Genomic DNA, 18989 nt, shown 5'->3' with positions numbered 1-18989 from the left:
AGATCTTAAATGTGGCACAAATTACATGTTGTTTTGTATATTTCAACTCAGGTCTCAGATTACATATACACTTAAATATACTTAGGTCTTAATGGCATACATTTCTAGTAGGTACCTATAATACCTACTAAAATTGGCGCAAAACACTATCCCCAAAAAAAAAATTGATGGATGTTGTCGATGTTATAAGTACCAAATGTTTTTTATAATTTAACCAATTTATAAGTTAGTAGGTACCTATCAGTATATGTTACTGTTATGTTATGTAATCGAATCGACTAATCTTTAATCAGTAATTAATTATATCATTATCATGTATCAAGTACAAGTAACTACGTTAACTTATTATTTAATGAAAAAATTCAAACTCAAATGTCCTTGAAATACTACATTAAATCTGTGTAATGTATTGTTTTGGTGATATTACGATTAAGATATTACGAAACTTTCATTTTTATGTTGAATGTTTTTGCTTTTAATATTATTTTGAATCAGATAGGTAATCGCGTTGTGGGGTGGGTCTAAAGAGGTGTTTCCTTTTATAAAGGTGGCAATTATTTTCCCATTTCCTATATTTATGTATATTTGTATTATACGGAAACGATTTAACATTAAGGATTTCTTGGCATGGAATAAAATATGAACATACAAATGTTTTAAAATGTACCTACCAGCGACAGCACTTTATGATGCATAATATTTGTATTTCGTCACTCAAAGAAACTATAATATATGTATACCTAGCTAAAATCTACATAATATATATATATTATTTTATTATTATTATTATTGTTAAATTAACTCCACCTATTTATACATTAATACTTACCTGTATCTTGTACACTCGTATGTGTATAAATGTGTTTATAATATGATATTCGATGTTTGCTTTTGCAGCACCTAGCTAGGTCTGTTTAATATAATTAATCATAATATTTTAAAGTCGTTAAATCCATCAGTGATGATAATGTTGTCATTAATATGCAACAAATCTTATAATGTCAATAGCTCTGTCAATATTGTTCTTTCATATTTTCTTACTCTGTTCTATTCCTTCTTTTTTATAGTAATTCTATATTCGTTCGTTTATAGTGCAGTAGCCAGTAAATACTATAGTCAGGAAGTATACAAAATAATTTTTATAGGAATTGAAAAGACTATATTAATCAATATTTGTTTTACCTATTTCATTGATGTTTTGATTAAATTTTATTTCGAATATTTCAATAATACCTATACAGCAGAGAAAACAATAATTAAATTGCATATACATACTTAAAAATAGTTCGAAATACAATGATACACTTACCTATTTAAATAATAATGAAATAATTTTAGAACAAATTACCTATTAACCTATTCATAATAACTGTATCATTATTCATTATCATATAGGTAGGTAGTTCAATTTAAACGTGTATACCTACTATACCTACCCTCTTATATTAGTATATAAAGAAGTATTTTAATTTTGATTACAAATAAATATCCTTTTATTAATAAAGGTACATAGGTTTTCAAATTGTTTTACTACATAAATTAACTGATCAACATTATTTTTAGCATTGTTATGTTTTGTATAAATTTCGTAGATTATTCTACTCGATTTTTTTTTTAATACTACGTTATTAAATCGAAAATAAAAAAAATATTTTTAACTATTCAACGGAAATGAAAATGTAGGTATTTGATTATTTAAAATATTTTTTTTAGTATTTAACTAAGTATGCATATTTGAGTAGACACATGTTATCTACATAAAAAGTGTTTGAATACTTTTAATTTCTCCTCAATGTATCTTGGTAATATGGTATACTCTAGTCTATGCGATGTTGGGTGGTGACTTGTACGCAATCATATTTCGCCGTCTGTTATGAATGCACTGTAACAGCCATGATTGGAACAAATTATTATCGGAAATACTCATCGAGGTAGTGATAAACATGATAAAGAATTCAATAATATTATTTTCAATTACCAAAATTACGTTTTACTATAGCGTTCAAGTGATTTTAATGGGCTATTTAACTGACTCAATCATTGTATAGGCGTGGTTGTACAATTTAATGCTTATTGAATGATGGTATAGTATAATAGTCGAACGTGTACTCTAAAGAAATGTACCTATAACGATTCTACAAAGTAAACTAACTACTAAGCCAGTGTGATGGCAGAGTGTCCGATAGCCCAGATCAACGAAGACGACGAAGAAACCCAAGATCGAGTCAGAATTGAACTGCAAGGGTACCTGAATAAGTGGACCAACTTCTTACACGGCTGGCAAAAGCGATATTTTGTATTGAAGAACGGCACCTTACTATACTTTAAATCACAATCAGAAACTGAGTGTGGATGCCGCGGTGCAATTAGTCTATTGAAAGCTACTGTCAAGGTATGTTAATTGATGGGGAATGGTGTTTAGTATTTGTAAATTCTCTTAAGTAATTATACAGTTGTTTAATTTTATAGGTGCATGAAGTAGATGACTGCCGTTTTGACGTGTCACTAAATGATTGTGCTTGGTATTTACGAGCTGACTCATCAGCAACTAAAAATCATTGGATAGATGTCATAGATTCACTTAAAGCTGAATCCGGATACGGCAGTGAAAACAATTTGAAGCGAAATGGCAGTTCACTTTCTATATTATCCAGTAATATGTCCACCATGTCACCAGTGTTTAAGAAAAATAAAGGCTTGCAAGATAAACTCAATGAACTTGTAGCATTTAGAGGTATTTTAATTAACCAGATTGAACGACTTCAAATGTATTTCGATACATGTTTAGCAGAATTTGCCTCTTCAAATGGTAAATATATTCATACCTAATGTAAATTCTTGTAATAGGTTAAGTACCAAAACAACTTTTCTTATTGGTATCTGCTATCATATTAATAAGTATTTAAGTGTTAAATGAGATAAATAATTGACAGGACCTACCTAATCAATATTTAAATTAATTAGTCAGGTTATACTTAGTTATAACTTATAATGTTATGAAATTAATTGAGTTTGAACTCCCTTCATAAAGTAATTATAAATATTTTTTTTAATTATTAAGTGGCAATTTTAGTTAAAGTATTGTAAAACTATGATTATTTTTAAAAGGTAATTAAAAAATGTTATATCTAAATTTTTCTATGAAATTTTAAGTTGCTGAGTTAAAAAGTATACGACAACATAGTAATCACTAGGGCCTAGAAGTTCATGCATTGAACACTATCAAAATATCAAATTTAATTTTTTACATAAGGTTTAAACAAAAAGAAAAGATGTAAGGTTTGATTGATTTTAAATATATTATACCTGTACTTTAGAAATACAACTAAATACAACCTAAGAACAACATCTAAACTTTATGCTTTGATTCTCAGAGATTATAATGTTTTTATAACATAGTATCCAATACAATGTAGTGATGACACTACAATATTTTTGATGTGGAAAATATAAAATCGGTTATTCATTAGATCATATTATGAATACTTGGAATTACTGATTGTTTCCATAAGTAACCATAATAGTTCTACCTACAGGTATGGTGGCATTTTTGAAAATACTGCGAGGTAAAGACACGCAAATTCATAAATTTCTGGACCCCAGTTATCACTTATTAATATTATGGATAGAAGGTATTTGTTTCAAGAAAGGGTTCCGGATCTTAATAAACTAGGTATTATAAAGCTTATCAAATTATTTACCCATAAAACTCAAAATCAATTTATAGTAGAATGTGTATTTCTTACTCTGTTGTTATGATAATTTTTTTTTTCAGACTACTTAAAAAATATTTTTAAATTTTATAGATTTTGTATAATGTTGAGCATTTTGTAATCAATTCTACTATTAAATAGTCCACATCAAACGAACTGGGAGTTGGTAAATCAGCAAACCACAAAACCACAAGTTGTTTTTTAATTGTTACCTCACATTTATACATTTATTTGGTGTGCTTTGCTTATACCTATTATAGGAATCCAGTTTTTGTGTATGAATGTTACCTAAAATATACCACATCGATTGGACGGAGTTACCAACCGGCAGTACGCTTGATGCGAACTCTAGTTAATGTATCTATAACAACAGTGGCACAAAAGTGGTATATTTAAATCATGTGATTCATTAAATAATTTAAAAGGTGTGTGGGTGTCCTATATCAAATCACAGAAAAAACATTTTCTGTAAAACACAGTAAACACAAATACTCTGCTCTAGGGAAAAAATACCCCTACTGCAACATCCCATACAGTATTTTTCGAATAGTATTTAAAGTTATTGAATAAATGTTTTTAAAATTTTAAATAAATACAACATTTTTATTTTTTAATAAATATAGTTTACTGATAATTCATTAATATATCAAGTTAAATACTGTGGTTAATACTAGTTAGAAATACTAGTTAAAACTTAGTAAATACTAAGTTCAACAATTATTAAACAATTTAAAACTTGATGAAGAATTTAAGATACATTATTTAATGCAAATTTAACAAATCAACTACACTTACAGTGAGTTTAAAATAAACATCGAATACAATTGTATTTACTTTTATTTATTTTATTTTATCATTTTTATACATAAAAAGTATTTTGTATAATGATATGTAAAATGTTGAAACAAAAATTAATTAGTTTTTTTTTACTTCTATATAGCTCATTAAAAAATTAAAATTAAAATTAAAAATTAAAATCATTGAAAAATTTAGTACTTAGCTACTAAATATCTATACCTATTATGTTAAAATTATTATTATTTTTTAATATACTTTTTAAAATATTTGTTTTTTTTCTTCATTTTTTATTGAAGGACTTATCCATTTTTTTATCCCTTTGTTTGAGTAAGATGATAAATACAAATAATTAATTTGATATCTTCATAATATAAAAGTTATTAACAGTTGAATAAATTTAGTATTAATTTCAAAATGCTGATGATAATGTTCAATACTTGCTGTAGATAATTATAGTTTACATTGAATAAATATGAAATAGTAATTACAAATTAGTAATCACTTATTCATATGGCTAAGTTACATAATTCAATTGCTTGTTTATTTTGACAAAAGCATAATATATTAAAGTAAAAAACCTTATTTTAAAATCCAATGCTATACCTAATAATATTTTATTTTTATTTATTTTTAATGTATAAAACAAGCAAGATTATTTATTTATATTTAAGGAACTAGCCCTTGGGGGGAAAAAAAATTAGATATATACAGATTTACAATTAAATTATAGTTACAATTTTATTATAATAAAAATGCATGTTAGTTATACATATATACATAGGTATAAGCATTAACTGATGTGGGAAATGTCAACATTGACAAGAGACATTAGTCGTGTGACAGGTTCATTCGCTAAGTAATTAGAGGTGTAAGGAGGGATATAGAAAGGAGTATGATTTCTAGAAATATGTTGTGGTACCCTAAAGCTAATAAGATTTAAAAGGTAAGGAGAATCTATTAAACCAAACAAGAAACAACAATTCATTAAGAAATCTTAACCCTAAAATAAAGGGTATAAATATTGAGTAATTCGGAAACCAGTGATAGTTGTGAGGCAGATAGTGTATAATATGTAGAATAAAATACAACAAAAATTAGACATTTTCTTTGTACCATTCTAAGTTTGCGATAGTTACCTGCAGTATATTGTGTATTCCAAAGAACACCATTATATTTTCAAATAGGACAGACAAGTGAACAAAAAAGAATTTTTAAAGATAGTCCTAGCTTAAAGTCGTGAGCTAATCTTTTTATAAACCCAAGTATCTTGTAAGCTGTACAACATGTCATATTTATATGTAGTCCTGAATCTAGAGAACTGTTGAACATAAAACCTAAATCAACTATTATTTCAACACGTGAAATTTCAATATTATTTAGTCTGTAGAATGAAATAATTACAGAATGTTTCTTAGTGAATGACATGTTATGGCACTTATCAAGATTCAGCGTTAAGCCTAGCTCTTAAGACCATTTGTAAAAGATTATCTCAAACTTCTAGTATTAAATCACTATCAACTAAATGAATATAATATCATATTTTAATATATATATATATATATATCTTACAAAAAACCATGGTCTGTAGCTATAAATAACAAATAATAAAACTAAACATAGTTATATTACCTAGCATACTCTATTCAGTATAATAACTGTATGCAGTGACTAGTTTTTGTCGACGGCTATCAAGCAGTGTCAATTATGTTATCTAACAATGTCAACTATCTATTTCCTGGTTCTTGGTGTGTAGTGAAGGGGCTCAACGCACAAATTTGCCACAAAATATGTTTCTCGATCTGAATAGAAATTTATATTAATATAGGATGCCAATAAATTATCAGTATATTTGAAATTGAATTTAAGCGGTCTACTAAAAGCATACAAATATAAATACTTCTTGGCTTATTTTATTAAAAAAAAAATCCTATAGGTATCTAAAGGATATAATAATATTATATGTAATGGTATAAATACAGCTTTGCTAAATATTTTTCAAATTTTAAGTTACCAAGATATTTTTTTGTATGAATGGTTTATGATAAATATGTGAGTAGGTAATATAAGTTGGATTCGTCATTTGCCCTATTGAAACCTATTATTTATAATGTAGGGGTATTTATATAATATGCATGTAATATTAAAATAAGGCTATAAAACCATGCTGTAATATTTTACAATATTATTTGCAACAATATATTACTACTGCAGTACTGCTTCTCAAATTAGACCAAATTTAATGTTTTTAAATTTTGTTTTGTCAAATATAATAGTTACCAATAATCAGCCTTTTTAGATTTTTCAGTTTGATAATTAAACCAAGTGGAAATTAATGACATCCTAAATTATGCGAATTATAATTTGTATTATTAATATTTCTTATCGATAATTGTATTTATCTTAAATGTGTATTGTGTTACTATAAATATATTATTTTAACATTTAAAAAAATGTATTTATGCTTATTACACTACATTGCCAGTGTTTAATATGTATTGGTGATCTTATAATATATTAAAAGTTAACATTGAACCAGATAATTAGTTACAGGTTTTCAATAATCTTTAAGCAATGATATTTAAAATTATTAATCTCTTGAAACCATGGATTTTTATAGAACAAATAGTTAAACTTAAGCACCTTATAAATTTTGATGTTAGTTTTGAAATATTATGTTAAAAAATTCTTATTTGCTCAATATAGAAAAAAAAAATTGTTATCTTTTTATGGTATTAATATAAGTTATATAGATATTTCATTCATATTATAAAAACCAAAATGTAACATTTTTAAAAGTATAAAATCCTACTTACTTTTGAAATTTGATATTAGGTATCATATAATGTTCAATTTAATAAAAAAATTATTAGTCTTTGCTTTGCAGATAAATTACTGAAATCTCAAAGTTGCTTTATTATAAGATTTCTTTAATTGCATCATTTAATTTGTGTTGCATACTTGTCTGTCCAAATTTGTAGTAATAGATTGTAAAATCAATTTTAAGTACAAAAAATTAAGAAATTATTAATTATTAACATTTTATTAAGTTTATTAAACAAATTTTGAATGCCAGAAGTAATAATTAAGAAAGTACCTTTGTATTATTGGGTTCACCCATTTATGTCTACGTACAGTTGACTAATGTGATAATGTAGTACATTCTACCTGCCTGTAATCTATACTATGTTTAGTGAGATAATCGTATCACTTGTTACACTCAAACACGTGTTCTTAAACTAAAGCTGAACTACCTAAGTCCCCTACAATAGCACCATCTACTTTACTATTTGTTCTCCCACTAGTAGGAAAATATAATAGGAACTGTAATATTATCATTATGTTGTTGTCACAAATTAACATTTGTTGCGTGTTATATACTTGTTTCAAAAATATTACCATTACAGTTATATGTATTCTTATTATTCATTTTATTACTTATCTGATGTCTATCAGAACTCCAATGTCTGAACCATTGGCAATTAAAAATATGTGTAACCCATATATCCTATATATCCCACCTATCTAATTATTAGAGTTAGGAGGCTAAAATAATTTAAACTGAATAAAAATTTACCAAAAAAATACTAAACAATGATAAGTGAATGATAACCAACTTCATTTTTCTTGTTAAAATTCGGAATTCAATAGTATGAACTCAAATTAAATTATGAGTTTTAATTTGCCTATTTATTTTTTTCAATGTATACTTTATACATTTTAACTTATTTATACTCAAATGTGTATGCATATAAAATTGTTTAATTTTATCATGAAAACTAATTATGTTATTACATGTTTTTAATCCTGCCATCAAACTCAAAACTTTTATATAATACTTGTTTATATTTTGATTAGTTGAATAATAATTGTTTTTTAGATTCAAATTAATGTATTTAGAATTATAGTAATTCCTGCTAAACTACATAATATAAGTATTGTACATTTTGCCAATACATTGAGTTCCCTAAAGCTTATATATTATATATATATATGTAATAAAGTAATTTGTTAATAATAATCGAAGAATGTAGGTAATAAATAACAAAAATTCAATAATCATAAGGGAAATAAATTTGTATATACCTTATATCTATTGTTTTAGTCTTGATAATAGAGTTTAATTTTTTTTTAAATACATAAATAGGCAATATATTATACAAATTATTTTTTCTAGGTATGTACATAGATTAAATATACTAAAGTATATTTATAATAATATACTAAAGTATATTTAATCTATGGTATGTAATAAAACATTAATATCATAGTTCTTTAAATGTTGTGTTTAAATTCTGCAAACCAAATTAAAATATTGCCATTATGATTGTTGATAATTGAATTTTTTTTGTTTAAAATAGGTGTTTGTAAAATATGATGTTACAAGAAATGTAATAAAAAAAAAAAAATAAAAAAAATAATTAATAATTAAAATATATCTATAAATTGTATCTAATTAGCATGTTTAAATAAGGTAATCAAAGAATAGACTTTGTGTATCATTAATAATGATAGCCACTATATTTACTCGATATTACACCAAATAATAATATTATAAAACATCTAACCGGATGTTTATAGTAAAAAAATAAAGAATTATCTCTTGAATATATTTTATTTTTAAATAATTTAGTTATTTTTACTAATGTTAATGAGCAGTATTGACTATACAATATACAGGTTGATTCTTTTATCATGAACCACTCATTATTACCAAAAGTATCAAGGTTTTTGAAAATATTTTTTCACAAAGTTTCATGTTTTAAAAAAAAACAATTGGTTTTATTAAAAAATTATGTTTTTTAATATTTTTTATCCTTATATTTTTTTTACGTTTTTGAATGAAAACCTAGAGTTTTAATTTCATATTCCAAAGCAAAATATTTTTCTAAGTATTTTGATTCATAAAAATCTAATTTAAGGCGAGTAGTTTATGAGTTATAAGTATTTAAAGTTTAGATTGGCAGAGTGGAGTGGTACGGGGTTACCCCGCAAAATGTTTGTCCATTACTCCACTTCTCTAAACTTTAAATTCTTATAACTCATAAACTACTTGTCCAAAATTTGATTTTTACATATTAAAATAATTAGAAACATTTTCTGCTTTGGAATATGAAATTAAAACTCTAGGTTGTCATTCAAAAAAGTTAAAAAATTAGAAGGATAAAAAATATTTAAAAATATAATTTTTTAATAAAAACATTGTTTTTTTAAGTACATGAAACTTTGTAAAAATATTTTCAAAAACATTGATACTTTTTGAAATAATGAGTGGTTCATGATAAAAGAATTACCCTGTATAATGCTCAGTATATTAGATTTATTATTAATTATAATTGTTAAGTAAATTTACTAATTTTAATATTATGTTTATTTAATACTTAATACTGAAGGTAATTATAAGTATATATCTACACAATAGCATATATATGCTAATTAAATTTAAAAGTTAAAAAATGCTTGATTTTCAATCAAAATTGATAATCAACGAGGAAAATAGATAAATAACCTAAATAATTTAAAGTACTATTCATAATCCAGTGTTTATTATTTTAAAATGTTTGAGAGAATATGTTAGTGTATTTTCATCTATTCAAAAAATGGCCTATAAAATAAAATAATGCTTTGTTCAAAATTTAAAATAAGAGATTATTTAATTGTTATAAAATAAATAATAACTTACTATTGTAATTGTAAAGCCTAATACAAAGGTCACTATGATATTATATTGCATAAAATAAAATATTTTATACAATATTATTAACTGATGTATGTATTCATTGTCGTCATTGCTTAGAAGTACTTAGAAGTTATGTTTTTGTGTAGTAATACTGGTATTTAACTCCATGTTATACACTATTAAATACATCTCTATAGCAATAGTTATCATCAAACTACATATTTCAGTCACATTTATATTTATGACCTTTTTAAGTTAGAGGTGTTGAGCTCAATACAACAATAGACAATAGTATTCATCATATAGATAAATTATGCTATGTATAGTGTTAGATATGTAAATATGGTTTATTTACATGCCCATTTTTTTTTTTTTAAATGTTTAGTTACACAAATTAATTTAAATACAACTGTATTGTTGCATTGAAGTTAGATGAAAACATTTTTCTTTATGTTCAAATTAAATAGGTATGTATGTTAATTTTTTTTAATATTTTTTTTTTTTTAAGAATTCTACTGAAGCTCTAAAAAAGTCTGGTTATTCAGGTATTGAAAGCTTGTCTAATTAAATATGAACAGATTAGATAGGCTAAGCCTTAGTTGTGTAGGTAAAAACCACTAAAAACTGTTGTTAGTAATGTTCCTAAGAGATCGTTCTAGTGACAAAATTCTTAATAATATTATATTATTAACTGTTATTTTATACAAATTTAGTTGAAATAATTAATCATTCCCGTCATCGCAATCTACCTATGATTACCTAATTAATTTATAGTTAGTTTTATATTACATAAAATTTAATGACCTATTTATTGAACGTGTTAATAAGTACAATTTAAGAGTTATTAGCCTATGAAATAAACTTTTAATTTACTTGTTTTGTAATTTGACGTTTTAAAGTATAATGTGGTTTATTCTTAATTGTTTAATTTTCAAATAACAACTAATTAGCTACCAGACAATACAGTTTATAAATAATATATACATTTCAAACCTTATACCTAATTATTACCACACACATTCTGAAGAATATATTGCATTTAATTTAAAATTTCCAATATTTTGTTAACTTCATACATAGTTCAGTATCTAAATAGTAAATAATAAGTATTTGTTTTTGAGATTCTGTTTATCTTTATTATAAATATTTATTATTTTATGTATGTGGGTTTAATGTATATTATCTACATTATTTAATCATCATTTGTCACTTGTAGAATAACTTATTATATTATTGTTAAATGAAGATAAACAATAGCAAATAATAATCCTATATTAATAATAAATAAAAATAAATAAAAAGATTTAAAAAAAAACTTTAATGGAAACTTCATAATATAGGTCAATGGGTATTATTGCAATTATTGATGAGTTGTTATTATGAATCAAGTTTAAATTATATGATTTACTTAGTTAAATTTATTTATAATTGTTAAAGATGTTTTATTTTTATTCATAGAATAAAAAATAGTAAGTTTTTTGGTATCCAAACAAAATTTAAAAAAAATAATGTTAGAATATCCTTAAAATAAACAAATGTTTTGGTGATTGGTGAAACTAAGTGATGAGTGATAACTAAGTTTTATTGTAGGTACTATACATACTATAAATTGTTTTATGACACGTTTCTACTAATACACCAATTCAAACCATACTGATTAGGTATATGTATTAGATTTGGAATATTTGGCACCTATTTATTTAATCTATATGTTTAAATCTAAAACTTAGCAGGTGATAATATTCATTTGTATGATAGTAGGTACAATTATTTATATGTATATGTGTATTATGTACCAACTTTATATATTAAATTTTTTTTTTGATGTCACGAATAGCACTTATCAACTTAAATAACTATTTTAATTTTGTTTATTATCTTTTTTCTTTCTAGAAGGTGTATCAAAAAATGAATCCTATCAAAAATACACATGCGAAGCTTTAGATTTTAAAGGTGAAGCGGTAGCATTTAAAGCAACATCGTCTGGAATTTTAGAAATTTTAAAACATTGTATTGAAGTGTGTTATAAGCAGAAAATAAAATTCACTTTTTACATTTTAAATATCTAATTTTTTTCCAGGTTATGAATCAAAGAGAGACAGCTTGGGAATCTATGTTGGAGAAAGAAATAAATAATCGGAAAGATTTAGAAGAAGTAGTGCGGACATTATCTCTAGTTGATGGGCTCACAGACCAAGAAAGAGCCCAAGTACTTGCTGGAGCTGAGTTAACTGTATGTATAACTATTAATTAATCATCTGTTTAGGTTTTCCACTATTTCAATATATATAATTCTATTTCATAATAAGTAAAAGTACTCAACTCTATATTATAGTTAAAAGATATTGTTAAATTAGTTCAATAATAATATTATAAGTTCTTACGATAAATATTTAAAAAAAATTATCTATAACAACTAATGTTTATAAAAATAAATGTATTGTTAAATGTTCATGATGAACTTATGTTTTAACGAGGTCATATTTACTGAACTGGTCATAGTCCAAATATTATACTATCAATATGTATATGTTAAAAGCAGATATGAAATACTAATAAGATAAACAATTTTGAATTGCTACTTCTATAATTTAGTCAATTTCTAGTTATTACTTTTAATCAGTTCCTTACATATACTTAACATTAAATGTTATAGACTAAATTCAACCATTTTTTTTTTTTTAAGTTGCCAGTTTTAGTATTAAGTTCATAATGAGTACTATTTCTAAAAAGGTAGTATTAATGTATTTATTATGTAAAATTGTGATAAGGTTTTATTATAAAAATTTAAGCTTTCTGTTACGTTTTACTATTTATTTTTAGCTAAAATTTTTCTTCTAAACAATATCTTCAGACGATTAAAAATATATCATGTAAAACCAATACATTCGAGATCTAAAATGTATATTGAGTATATATTGTAAATAGTGCATTTTATTTATATTTCTCATTAAAATGTTTCAATATTTTGCTAAGCATTTTATATTTTTATAAAATATGTAGGTTAAAATTATATAAATATTAATGTTTTCTTCATTAGTATTAATTTAAAAATAATGTAACTATATTTTTTAAATTTTTTATACTGAATCATCTTTCTAAGAAAAAAATTATAACTCATCTATTTTAAAAAGCTTATGAAGTATGAACTATTAAGTTCAATTTGTTCAAGTCAAAAACTGTTTTTTGTGACTTGTTTTAAATTAAAATTCAACTATAGTATATGTTACCCAAATTAATTAAATAGCTTAACCTAATATTCTTTTAATATTTTTGTTTACAACTATTATTTTCTCAGCTTAATAACAAATTCTTTGTTCAATTATGCAGGAACATTCTACTTTAGCGGAAGATGAATTTTATGACGCTGTTGAATCATCCAACGATAACTCTGCCGAGGATGCTAAACAAAGGAAAGATCAGTTACTGCAGTGTACAAAAAATAATGTTCAAACGGCTCAGACAAATTGGGGTGAGCTGATAAGAGCTGCTGCAACAAATGCTTCTTTGAAACATGTATATTGGCCAGAAGTAATGTCACTGTTTGATACTATATATTGATAAATTTGTATTTTTTTTCTTAATATTAAATTAAAATTCAATCATACATTTGAGTAAATCCAGAATTTTGTGTATTAAGATTGAGCGAGTAGTTGCCGAGCAAATTAGATCAGCTCGTATGGGTCTTGGCAAAGGAGCTTGGCAATTATTTGTCGAAGATGGGGAAATGAAAATGTACCGAAGAGAAGTCGAAGAAGATGGATTAGTTGTTGATCCTCTGAAAGCAACTCATCAAGTGAAAGGAATTACAGGTCGAGAATTATGTCATTACTTTTTTTATCCTGAATACAGATATGATTGGGAAGGTAAAATAATATTCTAATTTATAAATTTTAAAACTTAAAACTAAAATATTATATCTCCAGGTACATTAGAAACAATGAATGTTGTTGATAAAATTGCCGAAGACACAATATTGTTCCATCAGATACACAAACGCATTTGGCCAGCAGCACAACGTGATGCTACGTTTTGGTCTCATCTTACACATGTTCCTGATGAAGGGAATAAGTCTGAAGACAGCCCTCACATGTGGGCAACTGTCAACAACTCAGTAGAATTACCATCACATCCTGTATGTCATTAAGATATTAAAAAAGTTCCATTTTAATTTAATTTATTTTGTTCTCAGTGTTAACTTATTATGTAACTAAATTTAATATCATATTTATGAGAAGAAAAGATATGTACATTTAATAACACAGTATACAGAAGATTATCAATAGTGTTAATAACCATGTTTTATTTATTTTCAGCCTAATGGAGGTAAACAAGTTCGTATTTATCTGACTATTATTCTCATGGGTCAAACAATTATATCTCCCGCAGCTAAAGGCCGTGAGATAAAACGAGATGATATTACATGTAAAATTACCTATTGCGCTGTTGGTAAGAATATAATAATTTTATAATATTTTTTAAATTTTTATTATTCATGGTTAAGTATCAACAACTAAGATTATTAGCTTACTACATTATAAATATTAGTTTTATAACAATAAATACTTCTTATGCACCAGCCTATAAACTCAACAGGATCAACTTGTTTCCCTTTTAAACTCTGCCTACATTCCTATTGATACTAAAAATATCTTCAAGCCAACAAAAAAATATTATATTGTACATTTTATTCTTTTTCAACCATACAGGCGTTTTAATATAGTCAAACATTTTGTTTTCTCTTTTATTTACAAGTAACTTATTTATATCTTGTATTTTATGTTACATAATTGTTGTAACTAATATTGTAACACAAAGTAAAAAAAAATAAAAATAAAATAAATACATAGAATTCACTAGATTGCATAATACATATTATCAATATAATTGAGAAATGAAATAATTCTATGATTGTTTTCATCAATGGGACACAGAGCTTCAAAGAGGCTGTCTGGAATTCCAAGGCTACTTCTTATTTCAAAAGTGCACAATGAGGTGTTTAATTGCAAATGGTTTTCCATAGGTTTGGCATAGTGTTGGTTCTTCTCTTTGTGTGGAATGTCAATGGGATATCTTTGTGTGACCTATATGTAGTCTGTTTAAAAATACTTCATCTTTACGGTCGATCGTATAAATCCTGTGTGGAAACACCACTTAGACAGATTGTTGAGGCAATCTTGAAGAAGACGAGTCATTGATTTAATATTTTTCCCTTTAAGATAGATATGAGTATCATCAGAAAATATAATTGATTTAACAGGAAATTTAATTGCATCCGATGGATTGTTAATTGCAGCTTGAAAAAGCAAAATACTTAAGTAGGAACCTTGGGGGACTCTGTTTTCAAGTATAATAATTTATATATATTATATAATACTATAAATTTCAGTAAGATTATAAATTTATAATTTACATTATTTCCGCTTAGGTTTAAAAATACAATTTCTACTAATAAGAGTTTCAGCTATAAAAAGTGTTTTGAATTTTTAAATTTCTTTCTATTATATTATCAAATCAAGCATATCTAAAAATGTTCACCTATTAAATGATATACAACTTATTTTGTAAATTTTTCATCGGTATTAGTTTTAGTAAAACCATCAAAATTAAGAAACATTATATTACTCTAATCTAATATACAACCGCACTAGGTACCTTAAGCTTAGCTTTTAAAATGTTCTGGTCTCGAGATACAGTCTTTTCTACGTTTTTAAATTAAGTAATTTTAATTTTAATATACACTCAGTCAGCGGACAACTTATGCGCTATATAGTTTTATACATGAGCTAAGATTGGTTAATTTGTATTTCTTTATTTTATGTTACATATTATATTGCATTTTTTACATGTATAATACAATATTATATACAGTGAGTGTAAAAAGTATTCGTACACTCCGTGTTTTTGAACAAATATACACTTTTCTTTATAATATTTTATTTTTTGTTTTAAACCAACATTCACATAGTAATTGATATATTACTAAATGTATTACAAAACAAAAAAAATCATGATGACAGTAATAATCATAATAATAATTATAATAATAAATATTACTACAATAAATATTCGTACACCCAATAATTTTAACTAAATAAATATTTTTAAATCATTACATAATCTTGTTTAATATTTTGTAGGGTAGCCTTTGGACTTTAATATAGCCTTCAGTCTTCTAGACATTGAATCAACCAGATGAGATGTTGTTTCTGCAGTTATTTTATTCCATTCTTCTTTTAGAGCGTTTTTTAGAGTTTCTTTGTTTGAAATATTATGCTTTCGAATTTTTTTGTCCAAATGGTCCCACAAATTCTCAATAGGATTAATGTCCAGAGATTGTGGTGGTGTAACAAGGTATTCTGTTACATTTTTAGACCACCAAGCCTTGACTTTTTTTGCAGTGTGCTTGGGATCATTATCTTGTGTAAACACAAAATCGTCCTTGATGCCCATTTTTTCAGCACTTGCTGTAAGATTTGACTTCAAAATATTTAAGTATATGTCTTGGTTCATAATGCCGTCAATAAAGTGCAAGTTTCCAACACCCTGAGCACTCATACAGCCCTAAACCATTACGAAACCTCCTCCGTATTTAACTGTATGTTGTAAATTCTTTGGTTCCATTTCTGCATTTGATTTTCTCCACACAAAACGTCTTCCATCTGAGCCGAAAATATTAAATTTACTTTTGTCTGTAAATATTACTCTATTCCAAAAATTAATAGAGCGATGTAAGTTGCCACTTGCAAAAGCAAGCCTCTTTTGTCTATTTTTCTTATTTACAAAATATTTTCAACGAGCTATTTGACCATGCTAACCACTGTTTTTCAAACAATTTCTAATTGTACTTTCACTAACATGTACTCCAGAAAAATTTGCAAGATTTTGTGCTATTTTAGGAGCGATAATTTTTGGATCCATCTTAACTGTTTGTATGACTATACGTTTGTCATGGTTCGAAAGTTTTTGTGGCCGACCAGGCCGTCGCTTATTTTTGTGACTTTTACGCTCACTGAATCGATCTATCACATCTTTTACAGTGCTATGAGCTCTATTGACAATTTTTGATACTTGACGTAATGATTGGCACTGATTATGCCATCTCAAAATCAGTTCACGTTCAGTTTTATTTGTTTCACATTTTTTTCAACCCATCTCATAATAGAATGATACTCCAACAATATTTCGAAGCAAACTGAATCGGGGAATTAGGGGTAATCATTAATAATGGGTATACGTTTATCATATCGTTTTCTAATAATATTATTCTGAGTAAATAGGCCTTTCCATCACTAAAATTGAAGTATACGAATATTTATTGCAGTTATATTTTTATTATTGTTATTATTATGATTATTACTGTCGTCATGTATTTTTTTTGTAATACATTTAGTAATACATATATAAATTACTATGTGAATGTTGGTTTATTGATAAAAATAAAATATTATAAAGAAAAGTGTATATTTATTCAAAAACACGGAGTGTACGAATACTTTTTACACTTACTGTAGTTTCCACCCATCCTTAAATAATTGAGTACTTACTATAAAATTATGCAATAATATTAAACCTTGCAACTTGATTGTGCCAAAAAGTTAAATTGGTCATTTTTAATACATAATACAGCATATTATATACAATTGAATTATATTAATAAACAGTTGTGTTATGTTTCTTTTTACAGTGAATCCAGGCGGTTGGGCACCATCTTCCGTTCTGAGGGCAGTTTATAAACGAGAATATCCAAAATTTTTAAAACGTTTCACTGCTTATGTATTAGAAAAAACAAAAAACTTGCCAATAAAACTTTGAACAATCATATCATTGAACTATTCTGTTCTGGAAATTGGTTAAATTCTTTATTTATTTATTGTTTTATTACTAGTAATTTTTTCATTCTTGCCTTCACTGTGTTATGTGTTATATTTGTGTACATATTATTCGTATACTGTGCAGTGTATATAATAATTTGTTAGAAATTAACCGGAATTCATGATTTATAATTATTAATTAACTATTATTTTTAGTAATGAATTGTTGTAAGCATATGTTATGGCTTCCAAATTATACCAAAACCAAAAAAGCTGTTTAGTTTATTTGATTTTTTTTAAATTTTTAAATTACAATTTTTATTGTAATCTGTTTTTTAATTATGTATTTACTACCTACTCAGTGTAATATTAATTTACATTTTTTTTAAACATTTATTATTTTTATATAATTATGTATAAACATAACGTCTTTGTAAATTGCTATTAACTTCATGGTGTTTGTTACCATAGAAATGCTTGGACGTGGCAATAATGCCAATGGATTAGATATAGGACTGATTATTGTTTTCTAGCTTATTAAATTAAATTTTTTGTTGTTCATTTTTATATTTATACTGCCTAAAAATGTGAATAATATGCATAGCTACGTTTTTGACTTGTGTGTCTACACCATAACTGAAGATTTATTAGTACGTAAAATGTATATTTCCATCTTTGATATATATATATATAAATGTAATTTAGATCACCTGGTATGAAAAATATAACATAATTATTGTCAGCCTGATATACCTACCTACATACAGATGTCAGATAGGTAGAGCCTACCATTGATTATAAATGGTACTAGTATATGGTCCTACTCACGTTTCAAATAATAAATTCACACTATGTGTCATCCAAAATATCACGAGCGTATGTTTGTTTTCCTCTGTATCGTTCCTTCGCCATAATATTATTTACAATATAGTATCAGGTATTATAGATTTTTATCGTCGTTTTGTGTACCTATGGCTAGGGTTGTTG

The 18989-nt window shown here is 25.3% G+C and overlaps 1 protein-coding gene across 1 annotated transcript; it reads left to right on the top strand.

The window, feature by feature from the left end:
• Positions 1 to 1960: 1960 nt before the first annotated feature.
• cert (ceramide transfer protein) lies at positions 1961 to 18870 on the top strand. Its single transcript, XM_089219309.1, has 9 exons — positions 1961 to 2392; positions 2470 to 2809; positions 12082 to 12206; positions 12269 to 12421; positions 13519 to 13719; positions 13829 to 14054; positions 14115 to 14323; positions 14505 to 14637; positions 17876 to 18870. Exons 1-9 carry the CDS (start codon positions 2168 to 2170, stop codon positions 18001 to 18003), a joined length of 1740 nt encoding a protein of 579 aa, XP_089075435.1. The 5' UTR covers positions 1961 to 2167; the 3' UTR covers positions 18004 to 18870.
• The last annotated feature ends 119 nt before the right edge of the window (positions 18871 to 18989 follow it).

This window comes from Diuraphis noxia, unplaced genomic scaffold (assembly GCF_037042655.1).
Source record: "Diuraphis noxia isolate RWA-SAM2 unplaced genomic scaffold, SU_Dnox_SAM2 contig0002, whole genome shotgun sequence".
NCBI lineage: Eukaryota > Metazoa > Arthropoda > Insecta > Hemiptera > Aphididae > Diuraphis > Diuraphis noxia.
This window is presented reverse-complemented; position numbering and strand designations above follow the sequence as displayed.

Coding starts and splice junctions, on each gene's coding strand:
- cert (XM_089219309.1), top strand. CDS start 2,168: ATGGCAGAGTGTCCGATAGCCCAGATCAACGAAGACGACGAAGAAACC. Junction 12,422..13,518: donor TTGCTGGAGCTGAGTTAACT/GTATGTATAACT, acceptor TCAATTATGCAG/GAACATTCTACTTTAGCGGA. Junction 13,720..13,828: donor AACATGTATATTGGCCAGAA/GTAATGTCACTG, acceptor TTGTGTATTAAG/ATTGAGCGAGTAGTTGCCGA.